The sequence below is a fragment of the Mus pahari genome, chromosome 9, assembly GCF_900095145.1.
Source record: "Mus pahari chromosome 9, PAHARI_EIJ_v1.1, whole genome shotgun sequence".
Classification (NCBI taxonomy): Eukaryota; Metazoa; Chordata; class Mammalia; order Rodentia; family Muridae; genus Mus; species Mus pahari.
The window spans coordinates 54,926,065-54,942,042 of NC_034598.1; the positions used below are offsets into that span (position 1 = coordinate 54,926,065).

The 15,978-nt window shown below is 45.4% G+C and overlaps 1 protein-coding gene across 2 annotated transcripts in view; it reads left to right on the forward strand.

Annotated features, from left to right (window-relative positions):
* Srgap1 (SLIT-ROBO Rho GTPase activating protein 1) overlaps positions 1–15,978 on the forward strand; it is a 268,720-nt gene that overhangs the window by 186,445 nt on the left and 66,297 nt on the right. For both annotated transcript variants that reach the window (XM_021204901.2, XM_021204903.2), the window contains exons 7-8: positions 9,426–9,647; positions 11,203–11,304. In XM_021204901.2, coding sequence (XP_021060560.1) covers positions 9,426–9,647; positions 11,203–11,304 — 324 coding nt within the window. The remainder of the gene's footprint in view (positions 1–9,425; positions 9,648–11,202; positions 11,305–15,978) is intronic.

Below are 15,978 nucleotides of genomic sequence, written 5' to 3' on the forward strand. Positions count from 1 at the left end.
ACCTTAAAAAAGTAAAATGACTAGACCCCAGCTAGGACTTGAATCAGTCTTAAGGTCTTGATTGTGCCTTTTGAGGTCAATGGATTCGTTTTATGATGATTTTTGTCACTGAGCACATAAGCATTGTAGGTAAATAGATGTTTTAATCAGTATCAATGTAAGGTATTGAGTATTATAACAACTTTTGATACGCGAGATAATTTGGTGAAGACTGTCGTAGCTTAGCTGTTATCTGAGTATCATTTGTGGTGGTTGTTGCTGCTGCTTTTGTTGTTTTGTTTGTTTTGTTGAAAACACATAAATGCTAAGTCCATACAATGAGTAGACATCTCTGGCCCCAGGCACACTCTAAACTTGCGTGTACGCGCACGTAACAGGTTCAACTTTTATAAGTGATCGCCTCAACTCTTAACAGTGCAGTCACACAAAAGGACTTTATTTTTCTATAGTGTGCATGTCTATACTTGTCCAGGGAAAAGCCCAGTAGGGGTTGTGACTAGGAGGAACAGCACAGGGAGCTTCGGAGGCAGTGCCGATACTTTTCTTAGATTTGTGTACGAATGTTTTGCCTGCATGTATGTATGTACACCGCGTACATGCCTGCTGCTCATGAAGGTCAGAAGAGAGTGCTAGGTGCCCCCAAGCTGGACTATGTCAGGATGGTTGTGAACCACCACATAGGTGCGAGAAATGGAACACAGGTCCTCGGCAAGAGCAAGTGCTCTTAACGTGTGTGTACATGTGTGTGCTTATGGTGTGTGTGAATTCATGAGTGTCTGAGTTTGGGTGTGCTGTGGTACATGTGTGGAAGTTGGAGAACAACCTTGGGTTTCATCCTTGCTTTCACTGTTGCTTGAAACAACTGCCTTGTTTTCCACTGCGTTTGCCAGGCTGACTGGCCCAAGAACTTCCAGGGGTTTTCTCGCCTTAGCTTTTATCTCACCACAGAAGCACTGAGATTAAAAATACCCTCAGCACCACATCCAGCATCCTGTGGGTTCTAGGGATTTAACCTCAGGCCTCACATCTGTGCAGCAAGCACTTTGCTCACTGAGCCTTCTCAGCCAAGAATGTAGGTTGGCTGGCCCAGAACTCGCTGTGTAGACCAACTTGACTTTTAACTAGAGGAGATCCACCTGCCTCTGCCTCCATAGTGCTGGGGGATTAAACACCTGCATTGGTATGCCCAGCTTAGCAAACAAGTCTGGACAGTAGGGTTCCTTAACCTAATAATCAAATTCCTCAATCTGTAAATTCAGAATTCTTAAAAATAATTGAGACTAAAACCTCATTTCTGCCAGGAAAGGCCTGTATTTCCATATAGGTCTCTTTCCATACAGATCCCCACTTGTAAGATACATTCTTCAATGATAAAGAGCTATTGGTCCCTTGTCACCAAATACCTGCCCAGTAATAATCATTTGTTACTCTTTCAAAACAGTTCTGTTTTCCGGTTTCTCCTGAAAAAAAAAAAGTCGCAGCTCCCTTGGAAGCTTGAAGGCTAAGTCTTTCTCACGTAATACTTCCAGGAGATAACTCACTACTCAGGCCAGTTTTCTCCACACAGATATCTCTCACGCACTGGCTTATTGGCTCTATGCACCGTGGCTTTCCTGGCCACTTATACAGAATGAGACTGGAATTAGATTGCAGTGCATAGCCCCTATGGCCTTTATGCCATCACTTCTGAATAATCAGTTATACTAAAGCTTTGAGCCTTATCTTTTTGTCTCTTGGGACATGCATGTCACTAAAGAGCAACTTATTCAGAGTTCACCTTCCTTAGTTATTCAGGACCACACCCTCCCACATGGTGGTATCAAGAGTCATCTGTGAAAACCTGCCAAAAAGTGGTACCATCTTTCCCCCATTAAATCCAAACTCTTATTAAAAGATTACAGAGACTGTGTTCATTGGGTTAACAACATCCCAGTGATCATGAAGACTAATGTAGGCATGGCTTTAGTCCGTTGCGATTTTTGAGGGGTGTTTAAAAACTGAAATGAGTTAGGTGACTGAAGAAAGTAGCATTTTAAAGTTTCTTCCAGCAGGGATACCACAGGCTTTTGCTTCAAGGGAGTTCCTAAATAAGGACTGGCGGTGGCGGTTGTTGTTGTTGTTGTTGTTGCTGCTGCTGCTGCTGCTGCTGCTGCTGCTGCTGCTGCTGCTGTCTCCAGTGTTTGCTTGGCCATATTCCTCTGGATCTCTGAATGCCAAAAAGCCTCTGAAGTGAGACCCCAGATCTCTGTCTTTTGCTTCTTCTCTTGGTAGCATCTAATTGATGGCCCTTAGATTCCTATCAGCCGCCCTGATCCTCTCCCCGGGCTCAGGATCTGTGCATCAGTTTTCCTGCCAGCGGTTGTACACATGTGTGGGCATTCTGAACATTCATAACCCACTAAGCACCTTTAATGTCTATTTTCCCCAACCTTCCCTACCCTTTTATACAGACAACTTTCTTCTTAGTAATTCTCCACAGCCCAAGAAATGCTACCACTTTCCTCCCATAGAATGCAGCAGCAAATCCCACCATCTCTTCCTCGTAAAGATTCCAAACCCTAGGTCCCCCACTTCTTATGGCAAGCTTGGTCTCCTGAGCTTTCTCCTCACCACCTGTCTGTGTGGCCTCCTTCCGTCCATCCATCCATTCCGTGAAATGTACCTCCACAACCTACACTCATGAATTCCAAAGCTCTATTCTCTTCCCAGACTATCAGAGTACTAAAAGTCAGAAATCAGACACGTTCAAAATTCTCCAGAGGTCTCCTGAGCCCTTAGCATAAGAGCTGAATATTTGTAATTATCCATTATGAATTGGTGCCCACCTGCCTCCCAGCTCCAACTACACATTACCGTGGCTTGCTGTGTTTCGGTATGCTGAGCCGTCTGTCCCACAAAACCACAGTGCACGTCCTTGCTTGGGGCCTGTGTGCTTTGTTGCAGAACTTTACATGATTCCATCCTTCCTTGAGTGCACATTGCACAGCCACTGCCCTAAATGGAAGACCAGCAAGCTTCCTCTGGATTCTTGCCACTCCTCTGACCCTTCAGTTTTTCCATAGCATTTACTGTATGGCCTGTATTTGAGCTGGCTGTGTCTGATCTCTCTCCTTCCTCTTGATTTTATTTGCATTTGTTACAGAGATTTCCCCCCCCCCCTTGAGAGAATGAGTCTGGTGGGTGGGAGACGCTTCAGGTAACAGGCGATTACTAAGGTGTTCACTGGGACCTATCAGCAGTCAGTTATCAGTCCTGGTTCCTACTTTGTATCTATTCCTGGTACAGAGCTGTACCATTGTGATCTTCCCATTGCTCAGGGGAAAACTGGAAACTTTGTTTTTATTAAGCATTTCGCTACAGTTGATAGAAGAGCAACAAGAACTGAATTGCCAGCTTTCTGCGGATGCTCAGAAACCCTGGGAGGCGCAATATATAATGTATAAAATGTACTTGTGAAAATTAAGGTATCTGTCTTGACCCCCATGGGATGTTTATTTCTCACGAAATGTGTCTATGGCTTCTGGGTTAAGTAATAAATGTCACGATGGAAATGTGGAGGACGAGGAGATGGCGATTCCAAAACAGTGACTTCTACACTTGACTGCTAATCTGGGAACTTTGGACTCACATCCTTCTAGGGCCTTGAAAGCCACTCGTGGGCAGACGAGAGCTGCTGTTTTTAGAATCCTACTGCCCTTGGCTTGTCCCATTTTTCAGAAAGACTCAAACTAAGGTGTAAAGTCTTTATCTGATATCCATGGCAAAGTAACAGTGCTTGGTAACCCCCTGTGGTAGGGTGTGGAATACTGTTCACCTCTTTCCCCTGCTCAGGGCGCATGCCTGGTCTATAGGGGATCTTATATAAACTTAGCTGTGCTTCGTTAGAAATGAAATCCAGACGTAGGAATCAGAAGAAAAGACCACTTAGATCTCTCAGGCCAAGGGTAGAGTACATGGGTGAAGGTGAGACTTCTGCAGGAAAATAGGCAAGCCCCCCCCCCCCACTCAGTTCCCATAGCTACTGGAGTCACAGGGTGCTTGGGGCTCTCCTCTGTGAGTTTCAAGAACTGCCCTGCAGAGGTCCTTGGCTAGGACTTGGGGAATCAGCAACACCAGACTTCTTTCTATTACGGGCTCCCGACATCGTGGAATCTGTGCTAAAGGAAGGCAGAGAGGCAGGGAGAGTAAGGGACCTTCCGGGGAGCTGGTCGTGTTTGTCACTGTCCTTGACGCTTCATCTCAGCTTCCCTTGGATACTGGTTGCAACCCTTTGGTCTGTGGTTAGCCTGCTGCACTTAGACTAACACCTAGTATGCTGAATTTTTGGCAGTGCTTAGGGTTTTTAAACATCTGAAGATTTTTATTTTTTTTATTTTATTTTAATGTATACTTTTGATTCCAGCAGCCCTTCCTCTCCCACTTTTTGGGTCTATGATGTTGTGCATTCATCTAGAGTTCTTCATCTGCCAGAATAACAGAGCTTTGTGTGAATGAAGTGGTTTATTGGTTTCCTATGTATTTTCATCATTAAATGTGCTTGGGCTACAACTCAGCTCTCTGTGCAGAAGCTGGCCTTTCGTGCCTCATTAATAATTCATAAGCACCATAGAATTACTTGAGCCCTTTTTAGCCAAATATCTTTGAGTCCTAACATATCCAATGTCATTTCAGCTTCTGGTTTAGAAAAAGAGACTCCTCTGTGGCAAGGCCTGCTCTCCTCCCGCCTCCCCCCCAACCCCCACCCCATGTTTATTATTCCTTTTAAGTTCAGGATGCTTGAGAAACCTAGAATTTGGAAATGTTACATAACAGAAGTAAGAAATTCATACCAACTAAGTGGCTTTATGGACCTTATGAGCACCATAGGGGCCCAAGACAGACTGCCTGTCAGAAGCCAGCACAGAAGTACACATGCGCACACGCATACACCTCCCGCCTAGGAGGGAAAAGTCCAGAAGTACCTGCTAGGCAACTAGAGGTCCTAAGCCAGATGCCTGTCCCACTGTCTGATTAAGAAGCCACTGTGAAACCAGATCTCACATGGACAGGATCCACTTGGCTATACCGGGAATAGAAACCCACAGGGCTTTTGTCCTTTGGTGGAGTGAAGTATGTGTGTTGGGGGGGGGGGGGAATAATAGAAACTTTGTAGCTGCTCTTCAAAACACCAAGTTGTTTTGGTAGTTAGGGTCAGAATTCTTTCTGCCCTCCCTCCATTTTATCTTCCTCCTTCCCTCCCTCCCTTCTTCCTCCCTCCCTTCTGTCCCTTCCATCTTTGCTCCCCTCCCTCCCTCCCCTTTTCCTCCAGTCACCCTTTCTCTTTTAAGCTCTAAGGAGCACAGGTTGTGTCCAGAGTGAAAGTCCTTTCTCGGTCTCCTCTTTGTATTTCAGCCTCTTTATTAACTCCCACCTGAATCGCTACTTACACAGCGAAGCAGCAGGTCTCCTTGCTTCTGTATAATCAGGTGGAAGATGCTGTCTTCGTTCTGAATAGTAGACTGATTTTAAGCACTAGTACATATTAAAGAAATGAGGCCCATTTCCTTTACAAACCCGAGACTTTATGAGATAAGATGTTATTGAAAGATAGAATGATTATTTTTTCCCCAATGCTCTGATGTATACAAAACTGCAGGGAACCATTATAGATTGGGAGAAGCCAGAGGAATAAAAGAAGTCTTTGTTCATTTGAGCCTAGAATTTCCAAATTAACCAAAATGAATCACCCTCTCTGTATTTGGGTGCAGCTGACTCCACCAGGGATGGATGGTAGTGAGCCAGTTGCTGCATTTCACAATTGTATTGCTTGTGACATCATAGTTGCTTGCTGATTTTTATAAATCAAATCATAATCAACTCCTCTTGTCAGCTTGGGGAAACAGCACCCCCAAAGGGCAGGGTCACAAGACCTTGACACTGGAGTGCTCAAGGGAAGTGTCTCCAGTGTTTAGTCATTCAACTATGCATCCTTCTTAAACTGCAGATTCCAGATTAATGGGTCAGGGGGTAGAGCTAAATATTCTGTATTTTTAAACAGTTTTGTTGTTGTTGTTGTTGTTGTTTAATGTGTGGTTGTGTATATATGTGGAGCACAGGCCATAGCAAATGTGTGGAGATCAGAGAATAGCCTGTAGAAGCCAGTTCTATCATTCCCCGATGTGGGGGGTCCTGGGGCTCGATCTCAGATCACCAGGCTTGGCAGCAAGCCCCGACACCTGCAGAGTCAGATCCCAAGCCCGGGATTCTAACAAGCCCCTCCTGACGCTACTGCTGCTGATCACATTTTGAGAGACAAGATTTTGAACTAAACTTTGCTTTAAAGTCCCCATTTTAATAATTTGGAAACTGAAGCTGGAAGGGCAAAGTGTTCTCTGCGGTCCCTAGGAAAACTCACCTAAGTGTGCACCCCGCCACTGAGCCTCCAGGTTAGCATTGGGCATTTCTATGCACCCCGCCACTGAGCCTCCAGGTTAGCATTGGGCGTTTCTATGCACCCTGCCACTGAGCCTCCAGGTTAGCATTGGGCGTTTCTATGCACCCCGCCACTGAGCCTCCAGGTTAGCACTGGGTGTTTCTAAGTTCTTGGGATTCCATTTGTCCCTTCACAGAGGCTGGTTGATGCTTCCTGGCTGGGGGGTCCTGCTCTTTGTGCCAAGGCTGCTTCCTGTGAGCCCCGTCTCCTACCATCTTCATAGCAAGCTAAGGAACAGCTTCCTTTAGGGTGGAAGTGTTTTGCTGTGACCCAGTCTTAATGCGCCTGGAGCCTAGGGTAATCCCTGGCACCTGGCCAATTAATGATTTGAATTGAATCAAGGTGAATTGACTAACTTCATTAGAGCAATACAGAGATGACCTGGTTTCGTCTATTTAAAATTATGTGGATCCTCTTTAAGGGATTTCTTCTTCTTCCTCCTCCTCCTCTTCCCCCCCCCCTCCTCCTTTTCATATATCCAAATCCAACATTCTGCCGTCAGTAATGACTGGCTCATTTCCAGATTTACATACTTCTTTTAAAACATATTCACTTAGGACGTATGAGAAAAGATAATAAAGGACTTGGGGGTGGGGGGGGGACATCAAAGCAGCTCTTTCCTTAAAAATTACTTCTCGTTTTAATTACACATCTTTGTCTGTGTAGCGGTATAAGCATGTGATTGCAGGCGCCCGAAGAGGCCAGAGGCATGGAATTCCCCTGCAGCTGGTGTTTCAGACGCTTGTGAACCACCCAGGTAGAGGCTGGGACTTGAACCCCAGTCCTCCTAACTTCTGAACCATCTCTTCAGCCCCGAGTATGAAACAAATTCTGTCTATAATACGAGGACTTTAGCAACCATTTCCTATTTAAGAATTTTATGCTGGGAGTTAAAGGGAAGGCATTACTGAGTATTTTGACAGACTCAAGCCTGTTCCCTTCTACAAATCCGAATTAATCTTGAGTTGTCAATAAAATATGCAAATCTTAAATCTCACTTAGCATATTTGTCTCCTAGAAGGGTTTGAATAAATTGCTGTATCAGTCCCAGCACTGAGTGAATGGAACTTGGATACAATTCTTCATTGTTTCCTTCCTCTGTTGTATTCTGCTGTTACATGTTTGATAGCTTTATTATGTATAATTCACATACCACTCCGCTCACGCACTAAAAGTCTACAGTTGGCATTTAGAACATCCAGAGGACTGTGTGCCCATCACTACAGCCAATTTTAGAACATTTTTATTATTCCTAAAAGAAATCTTGCACCCCTCAGCAATTACCCCTCCAATTCTTCCACCCCGCCCCCACCCCCAGCAGGAGTCAACCACTGATGCATCCTCTGTGTCTGTTCTCTACTTTAGATAAATGGATTCATACAATGCATAGGCTTGTTTGTGACTGACTTCTTCTACATAGCATATTTCTAAGGTTCATGCATTTTGCAGCATGGATTCATATTTTGTTCCTTTCCGTAGATGAATAATACTATTCTAATGTATGATTGCATGACAATCTGCTTATACATTCATTGACTAGTAGGCATTTCTTTCACATTGTTGCTGTGATTAGAGGTGCTATAACTATTCAGGGACAAGTTTTTTTTTTTTTCATTCTTTCTACATACATACCTAGGAAAATTTTTTTCTGACCCTGTGAGCATGTGTGTGCATCTATGTGTGCATGTGTGCTCATACACATGTATGCATGTGTGTGTGTGCAGTCTATATGCATGTAGACACAACAGGAACACCACCTATCACTCTCCATCCAATTCTATTGAGTGAGGGTCTCTACTGAACCCAGAGCTAGCTGTCCCTAGCACGTGTCCTGTCTGCACACCCCCGCTGTGTGAAGTTGCAGGCATGCGTGGCCACATTCACATGTGCTGAGGTGTGGACTCAGGTCCCTTCTGCTTATACACTGAAGTGCTGCTATCCACTGAGCTTCCGCCCCAGCCCAGACTCTTGGAAGAACAGTGTGTTTTACCTTTTGCACAACTGTTTACCAAGTGACTCCTGCCAACAGTGTGTGAGGGTTCCAGTTTGCTCACATTCCTCCTAGAGCTTGCTGTTGGTGTGTGTGAGCTGATTTCTCATTGTCTTTTTTGTTAAGATTCGTTTATTTTTATTTTATGTGTATGAATGGTTTGTACCCTTCGGTGTGTCTGAGAACCACGTGTATGCAGTACCCACAGAGGCCAGAAGAGGGCATCAGATCCCCTGAACTGACCTTAACAGATGGTTGTGAGCCACCATATGGGTGCTCTCAACCAAACCCATATATCCTTTGCAAAAGCAACAAGTGCTTGTGACTGCAGAATCACCTGTAGCCCATTCTTGTTAGCCTTTTGCTCTGTGTTTCCCTGGTAACCAAGGGTCGCCGGCATCTTTTGCTAAAACTGCCCCAACCACTTCTCTGCCATCCTCATTGGTCTCTACCCAGAGACGCCTCTCTTCTCATGGAGCAATTTGAATTATTGGGTTGCCGGAGTTCTTTATATATTCTAGACCCAAGTCTCTTTACAAACACTTTCCTCATTCTGGTTTGTCCTTTCAGTTGCTTGATAATGTCTTGTGAATTGTGAAAGTCATCAATTTTGATGGAATCCAGTCTAACATCTCTTTGGCCTGATGTCATATGCAGGAACCCCATGTCTAATCCACCGTCATGATCATCTTCGGAGTCCTATGCTCGTAGGTCACACATGTAGGTCTCTAACAGGTTTGGTGTTGGCATTTATACCTGGGTTCTTGTGTGCTCTCGAGCGCTGTGATCTTGGATGCTCGTAGGTCACACACGTAGGTCTCTAACGGGTTTGGCGTTGACATTTATACCTGGGTTCTTGTGTGCTCTTGAGCGCTGTGATCTTGGATACTCGTAGGTCACACACGTAGGTCTTTAGCGGGTTTGGCGTTGACATTTATACCTGGGTTCTTGTGTCTCCTCAAGTGCTGTGATCTTGGCTACCATGCAAGTCTGAACAGAGCCCTCAGAACGTACCTCTCGGCAGAGTACAACCTTGAAACCTCCAGACACGAAGGCTTAGACATCATTGAAAACGCTGTGGACAATTTAGAGCCAAGGAGTGACAAGCAGAGGTTCATGGAGATGTACCCTGCGGCATTCTGCCCGCCAATGAAATTTGAGTTTCAGTCTCACATGGGTGATGAGGTCAGTAACTGATTTTTCTTTTTCAATGAGTCAGTTGTCTTTTCCTATGTCATTTATTATGCCATAGAAATCTTCTTTTGTGTGTGTGGGGAGGGGCACAGAGCCTCTGATCGGCCAGGATGGCCTCAGGCTCACTCTGTAGCTTTGGCTGTCCTTGAACTCCTGATCCTTCTGTCCCCCAGCTTCGGAGATTGTACTGTAAGCTACCATGCTCTTAAGAGTACCTTGCACTCTTTCTTAAGAGTTAGTGTTAAGTGTACGCATGCACGTGTATGTACATGTGCATGTGTATGTGTGTGTGTGTGTGCATGTGTGTCCTGAAGGCAATGCCCACAGAGATGAAAGAAAAGCATATCAGGTACCCCTTTGTCATCCAGGAGCATCTCTGTGGCAAGGAGGATAAAAAGAAGGCATTTGTTTCGTGGGCAGTTTTAATGATGCCTTCATTTTAACCAAATCTATCATTGATGCCTTGCCCAGGATTTCTTCTTCCAACACCTGAGAGTTTGCCTCATGACAACTGTGGCAGATCATGGGACTTAGCTGATACCATCTGTGTGCCATGGTTGAAAGATGCTTCTGCCTTTTGACTGCTCTGCATCTTATACATGGTCTCAATTCATGCTCGAAGCAGCCCCATGACTAGGAAAGTCATACAGCTTGGGTAGGAGGCAGAACTGAGACGGAAGCACAAGGGCCTGGCTTCAGAGCCCTGCAACCCTTCCTTATGCCTGTGCAATCCACGCACATCAGCCTTTGCCCCTTGCCCTCTGCCCTCTGCCCAGTGGTCATCAGGATCCCGAAAGCAAGGTGCCCTCATCAGCTCTCAGTCTCAGGCCCTGCTGCCCGCAGAGCAGAGCTTCCTACGGCAGCTGCCTTCGCCAAGAGCGCCAGACCACAGCTGCCTTCCGTCCTTGTTGCTGTCGTCCAAGTCTCTTTAAAGGTCAAGTTTCAGGATGGCAGTTAAAAGTAAAGAGGTAGTCAGGCACGGTGGCATATGTCTGTCCTACCACTCGGGAAGCAGAAATGGGAAGTGTTTGAGTTTAAAGTCAGCCTGGGCTACATAATAAGATCCTGTCTCAAAAAAAAAAAAAAAAAAAAAAAAAAAAACCTAACAAAAAAGTATACTTACAACTGGAACAGTGGGAATCAAGAGAGTTGACATGACTCCTGTATGCCATGTCTGGGCTTAAGTATGAGACCAGAGGGCTTGGTGGGCAGTGATCCCCAGAACACATGTAAAAAGGCCTGGCAGACTTGTAACCCTATGGCTAAGGGATGCATGGAAAACGAATGGGACTTCAGGGGACTTGCCAGCAAGCCAGGCAGTCTAGCAGACATGATAAGCTCTGAGTTCAGTGAGAGAACATCTCAAAACAATCTGGAGAACAATAGACACCCCGAGTTGACTACCACACCCTGCATGCATACAACCAGGAAGACACATGCAAACATAGACACACGTTCACACGCAAAACCAATAAATAAGACTCGTGGGTCTGAGGCTGGTCGGTGGTGCCCGTCATAACTGCACTGTGTCCTTCTGCACTGTCAGGTGTGTCAGGTCAGCGCCCAGCAGCCCGTGCAGGCGGAGCTCATGCTCAGGAACCAACAGCTGCAGTCCCGACTGGCCACACTCAAGATAGAGAGCGAGGAGGTGAGCATGGTCCCTGGGAGGATGTGGGCATGGCCCCTGGGAGGAGGTGGGCGTGGTCCCTGAGAGGAGGTGGGTGTGGTTCCTGGGAGGGGTAGTCGTGGCCCCTGGGAGGAGGTGGATGTGGTTCCTGGGAGGAGGGGATCCTGGTCTAGGGGAGGAGGGGAGTGTGCTCACAGGCAGGGATCTGAACTCACATCTAAACTGGAAGATACATGGCCTCTTCATTCTGAAAACAATTTCCTCACCACACCCTTCCCTTGAATCCTGCAAGACTCTTCCTAGAGGATAAACGTGAAGCTTCTGCATGCCTCTCTCTAAATGAGTACTTTACCAGAGTTGACTGCATATACATGTAAACAGTTTGTCTTCATAATTTATAGTTCATGTGAATAATAGCTCCCTGGATTATTTCAGTGCATTTGTCCAGAAACATAGGCATATGTAGAATGCAACGATTGCCTGAAAATTAGTTTGATCCGATTTCCTTCTAAAATTAGAAATCCCACCCCGCCCCCCCCCCATTTGCCTTTCTGTCATGTCTAAAATTTTGGTACTGAATGTGGTATTGGTTCTAAGATTAATGCAAAAAAAATTATCACCTTTGAAATAGTGCTTGGATTGGGAAAGAAACATGATTATTTGCTGACATTTAAAAGGATGAACTGTAAAATGTGAATTATAAATATGTATCTATATATTGAGGCTGGAAAATAATTGTTCAATTCCGATGCTTGTTTCTGCCATCGACTGTCTCCGACTCATGCTTCCCTAATATAAAAACAGGAAGCACAGATTTTTCTGTCAGTCAAGACTCTCAAATGTAATTTACAGGAACCCAGAATTCGTCGGTGTTTACAACTGCCTCTGCATTGTTGGGTTTGTGCTACACGGTTGTAGGTGGTGTTTAGGATGAGGATCTGTAACTCCATGGTCCTACTGTGTGCCATCCCATAGTCCTACTGCGTGCCATCCCATACCCTGCCAGCACCCTTATCCAACGACAGGAGATTATCTCTTCATTGTGTGGGCTCAGGTATTCTGGCGAGACTGGAAGCTGTCCTGTGATTGACAGCCTCGACAGAAGCAATGTAGAGACGGATAGCTTCCAGAGTGGCCGGTGTGGAGTCTAAAGAGCAAACTCAGACCAACTAAGCAGGCGCTGGGGCTGGGGATTTGACTCAGTGGCTGTGGCTTTGCTTCCACCTCGATCCCCAGTGCCACACAGATGATGTGTGGTAGCTTAGCCTGTAATCCCAGTGCTCAGGGTAGAGGCCAGAGGATCAGAAGTTCAAGGCCAGCCTGGGATGCATTAGACCCTGCTTTAAAAAAAACAGTAAAGAATTCAAAAATAAGGGGCTGGACAGTTGGCTAAGTGCTTATAGATGCTGTCATGGTTTGTGTATGCTTGGCCCAGGGAGTGGCACTATTAGGAGGTGTGGCCTTGTTAGAGTGGGTGTGTCACTGTGGGCTTGGGTTTAAGACCCTTGCCTTAGATGCCTTTGGAAGTCAGTCTTCCACTAGCAGCCTTCAGATGAAGATGTAGAACTCTCAGCTCCTCCTGCACCATGCCTGCCTAGATGCTGCCATGCTCCTGCCTTGACAATAATGGACTGAACCTCTGAACCTGTAAGCCAGCCCCAATTAAATGTTGTCTTTATAAGACTTGCTGTTGGGAGCACTCATTGTTCTTCTAGAGAATTCCAGTTCAGTCCCCAGAACCCATGCTGGGTGGCTTGTCACTTCCTGGAACTCAAGGGAATCTAGTGACCTCTTGTGGGTTCCACAGACACACACACACACACACACACACACACACTCTCTCTCTCTCTCTCTCTCTCTCTCTCTCTCTCTCTCTCTCACACACACACACACACACGTATGCATGTACTCACATACTTAGACACATACACACATGTACACACACAACATACATACACATACATGAACATATATACACACAGTACACACACGTACTCACACTCACACACATATTTAGACACATACACACACAAACATAAAAACAAAAAGGAATTAAAGAATGATGTATTTCTACCCCATTGTAATCTGACCAAAGAACACTGTTGAGTGTTTTGTTTTTGGTTTCATTTTGTCTGTTCCTGTTCTTACTAGGGGAACCAAACTAGCCTTTACTCAAGATGCAATGTGAGTTATTTCTTGGTTTTCAATCTGTGGGTTGTGAGCCCTTTGGGAGTGTCAAAGGACTCTTTCACAGGGGTCACCTAAAACCATTGGAAATCACAGACATTTGCATTCTAATTCATAATAGCAGAAAACTTACAGTTATGAAATAGCCATGAATATAATTTTATAGTTGGGGGTCACCACAGCACCCAGAACTGTATTAAAGGGTCACAGCATTAGGAAGGTTGAGAGCCACTGGTATAAAGTCATTCCACAAATAAGCCTTTCTAAAGGACCCATTAGTCCATTGAAGTCATGACTTAGAGCCACAGTTGTGGCTAGGGACCATGAAGTACTCACCCACTGCAAAGTGCCGGCTCCTGGTGGATACACAGTTTATAGTTGACTCTCAGAGGGTTTTGTTTGTTTGTTTGTTTGTTTTGCTTCCTGCCTTTTTACTTGGAAAACACGCTCTATGCTGTGGGAAAACAGTGTGTTATACACAAGGTCAAAGTTGGCAGGCTACAGACTTGCTTCGTTTGGCTTCAGAGTTGTGACTTGCTTTAAAAAAAGAAGTCAGAAAATCTGGCAGCAAGGGAAGAGAAGTGGGGCACCTCCTCTCTGCGTCCCCATCCCATTGGACCCCCAGTTTCTGTGAGTTGCCCAGTCTGTGTTACCTGTCTTGGCCTCATGGATAAATTCCCTTTGCTGTACACTGCTTCGTTTTAAAAAAAACTCGGTTGTTCTCCTTTAAAAAAAAAAAAATGGAAGTCCTGCTGAGCATGGTGGTGATGTGACCCAGCCCTTGGGGGAGGCAGTAGGTTTACTCTGAATTCAAGACCATATAGATACAACAGCAAAAAAGATACATAAAATAAAAACTGTAAGTTTTGCACAGAATTCTCACTATCCTGCTCTTAAAACCTTGAAGTCCTGGCCACAGTAGAGGCACATCACTGCAGGACAGTGTCGTGAGTGGCTTCCATGTGTCCCTTGGGCTCCACCTCAGCACACAGAGATTTCTGAGTTCTCTCCGAGGAGGCTCGCTACCTTCTGTCACTCTCAGTGTTGTTGTTACTGCCTCTGCCCTAATGGGAGGAGAGCAAGGGATGTTTGTAAAGATGTCCCGTGCTGAAAGTAAAGGTTTGGAACATACTTAGTTAAATTCGGGTTTGAGGGACATGCAGAGTGACTTGGGATGTTGTTACTTCACAGCTCTGCTGGCTGCCTGCTAACTTTTTAAATGAACCGGTGCTTCACAGTAGGGCACAGCTTCATCCAAAGACCTCAGGCCCAGGCCCCTGACCACATCTCCTGTCGTCTGTCTCCTTCTAGAGCAGTGGTTCTCGGCCTTCCTAATGCTACAGCCCTTTGATACAGTTCCCTACCTTGGGGTGACCCCCAACCATAAAAAATGTTTTTGTTGCTGCTTCCTAACTGTCATTTTTGCGATGGTTATGAAGTGGAATGACAATATCTGATATGCAGGCTATCTGATGTCATGGCCACAGGTTGAGAACCAAGTATTATGAACATTGTCAAAACTCTTTCCCATCAGCCTGTGGTCTTGTTTCTTTCACTTCCATCTTAGGAAGACCTGGCTGGGTACTGCTGTGGCTGCTCATTGTCAAAGCTAGCCTCTAGCACAGTTCCTCCTGTGGTATAGTCCCCATCGCTTACCTAACACCCCTTGTACTGTGCACAGCTGAAGAGAAAGGGAATAATGGCTTGGGAAATGTCTGCATGGGTAAAAGCATTTGCTGCACAGATGTAAAGACCTGGGTTCGGATCCCCAGAACCCACAAAAGGCCTAGACTCAGTAGCACAGTGCTCCTACTCAAAGATGGTAGTGGAGACAGGAGACTGGCTGGGAGCTCACCGGTCAGCTGTGCTGGTGTATAGAGACCAAGACATCTCAAACAAGGCAGAAAATGCAAATTGACAGCCAAGATATTTATCTGACCTCCATACATGTGATGTGGTACATGCACATCTTCATTCACAGACATAAGGACACACACACATATTCACTCACACACATACATACTCACACATACTCACACTCTCACACACATACACACACATACTTACACTCAAACACACATTCACACACAGTCACACTCTCACACACATACACACACTTACATACACGCAAACACACTCATACAAGTCATACACACACACACACAGATAGACACACACACACACTCAGACACATTTTTAAAAAGTGGAGAATCATCGTACATACAATAGAGTGACCATGGCCTTCATATTCTTTAAGACAGCGCTAGTTTTGAGTATTCTGGTTGTCACTTTTAAACCATGTGTCCCTATATTTGGTCTGGACAATGGAGTCTTCACATCTGTGCTATCATACCAGTAAATCATCCTAATAGAGGAAGTGGCTTCTCCAACCTGGGGGGAATAGAAGAAAGCAGGCTGTAGCGCCTCTGTCAGTCCTCAGTGGGCTTACTGAACTCGTGGCCTGTATAGAATTCCATGGCACCTCTTAAAACCTTCCACCAGTGGCTT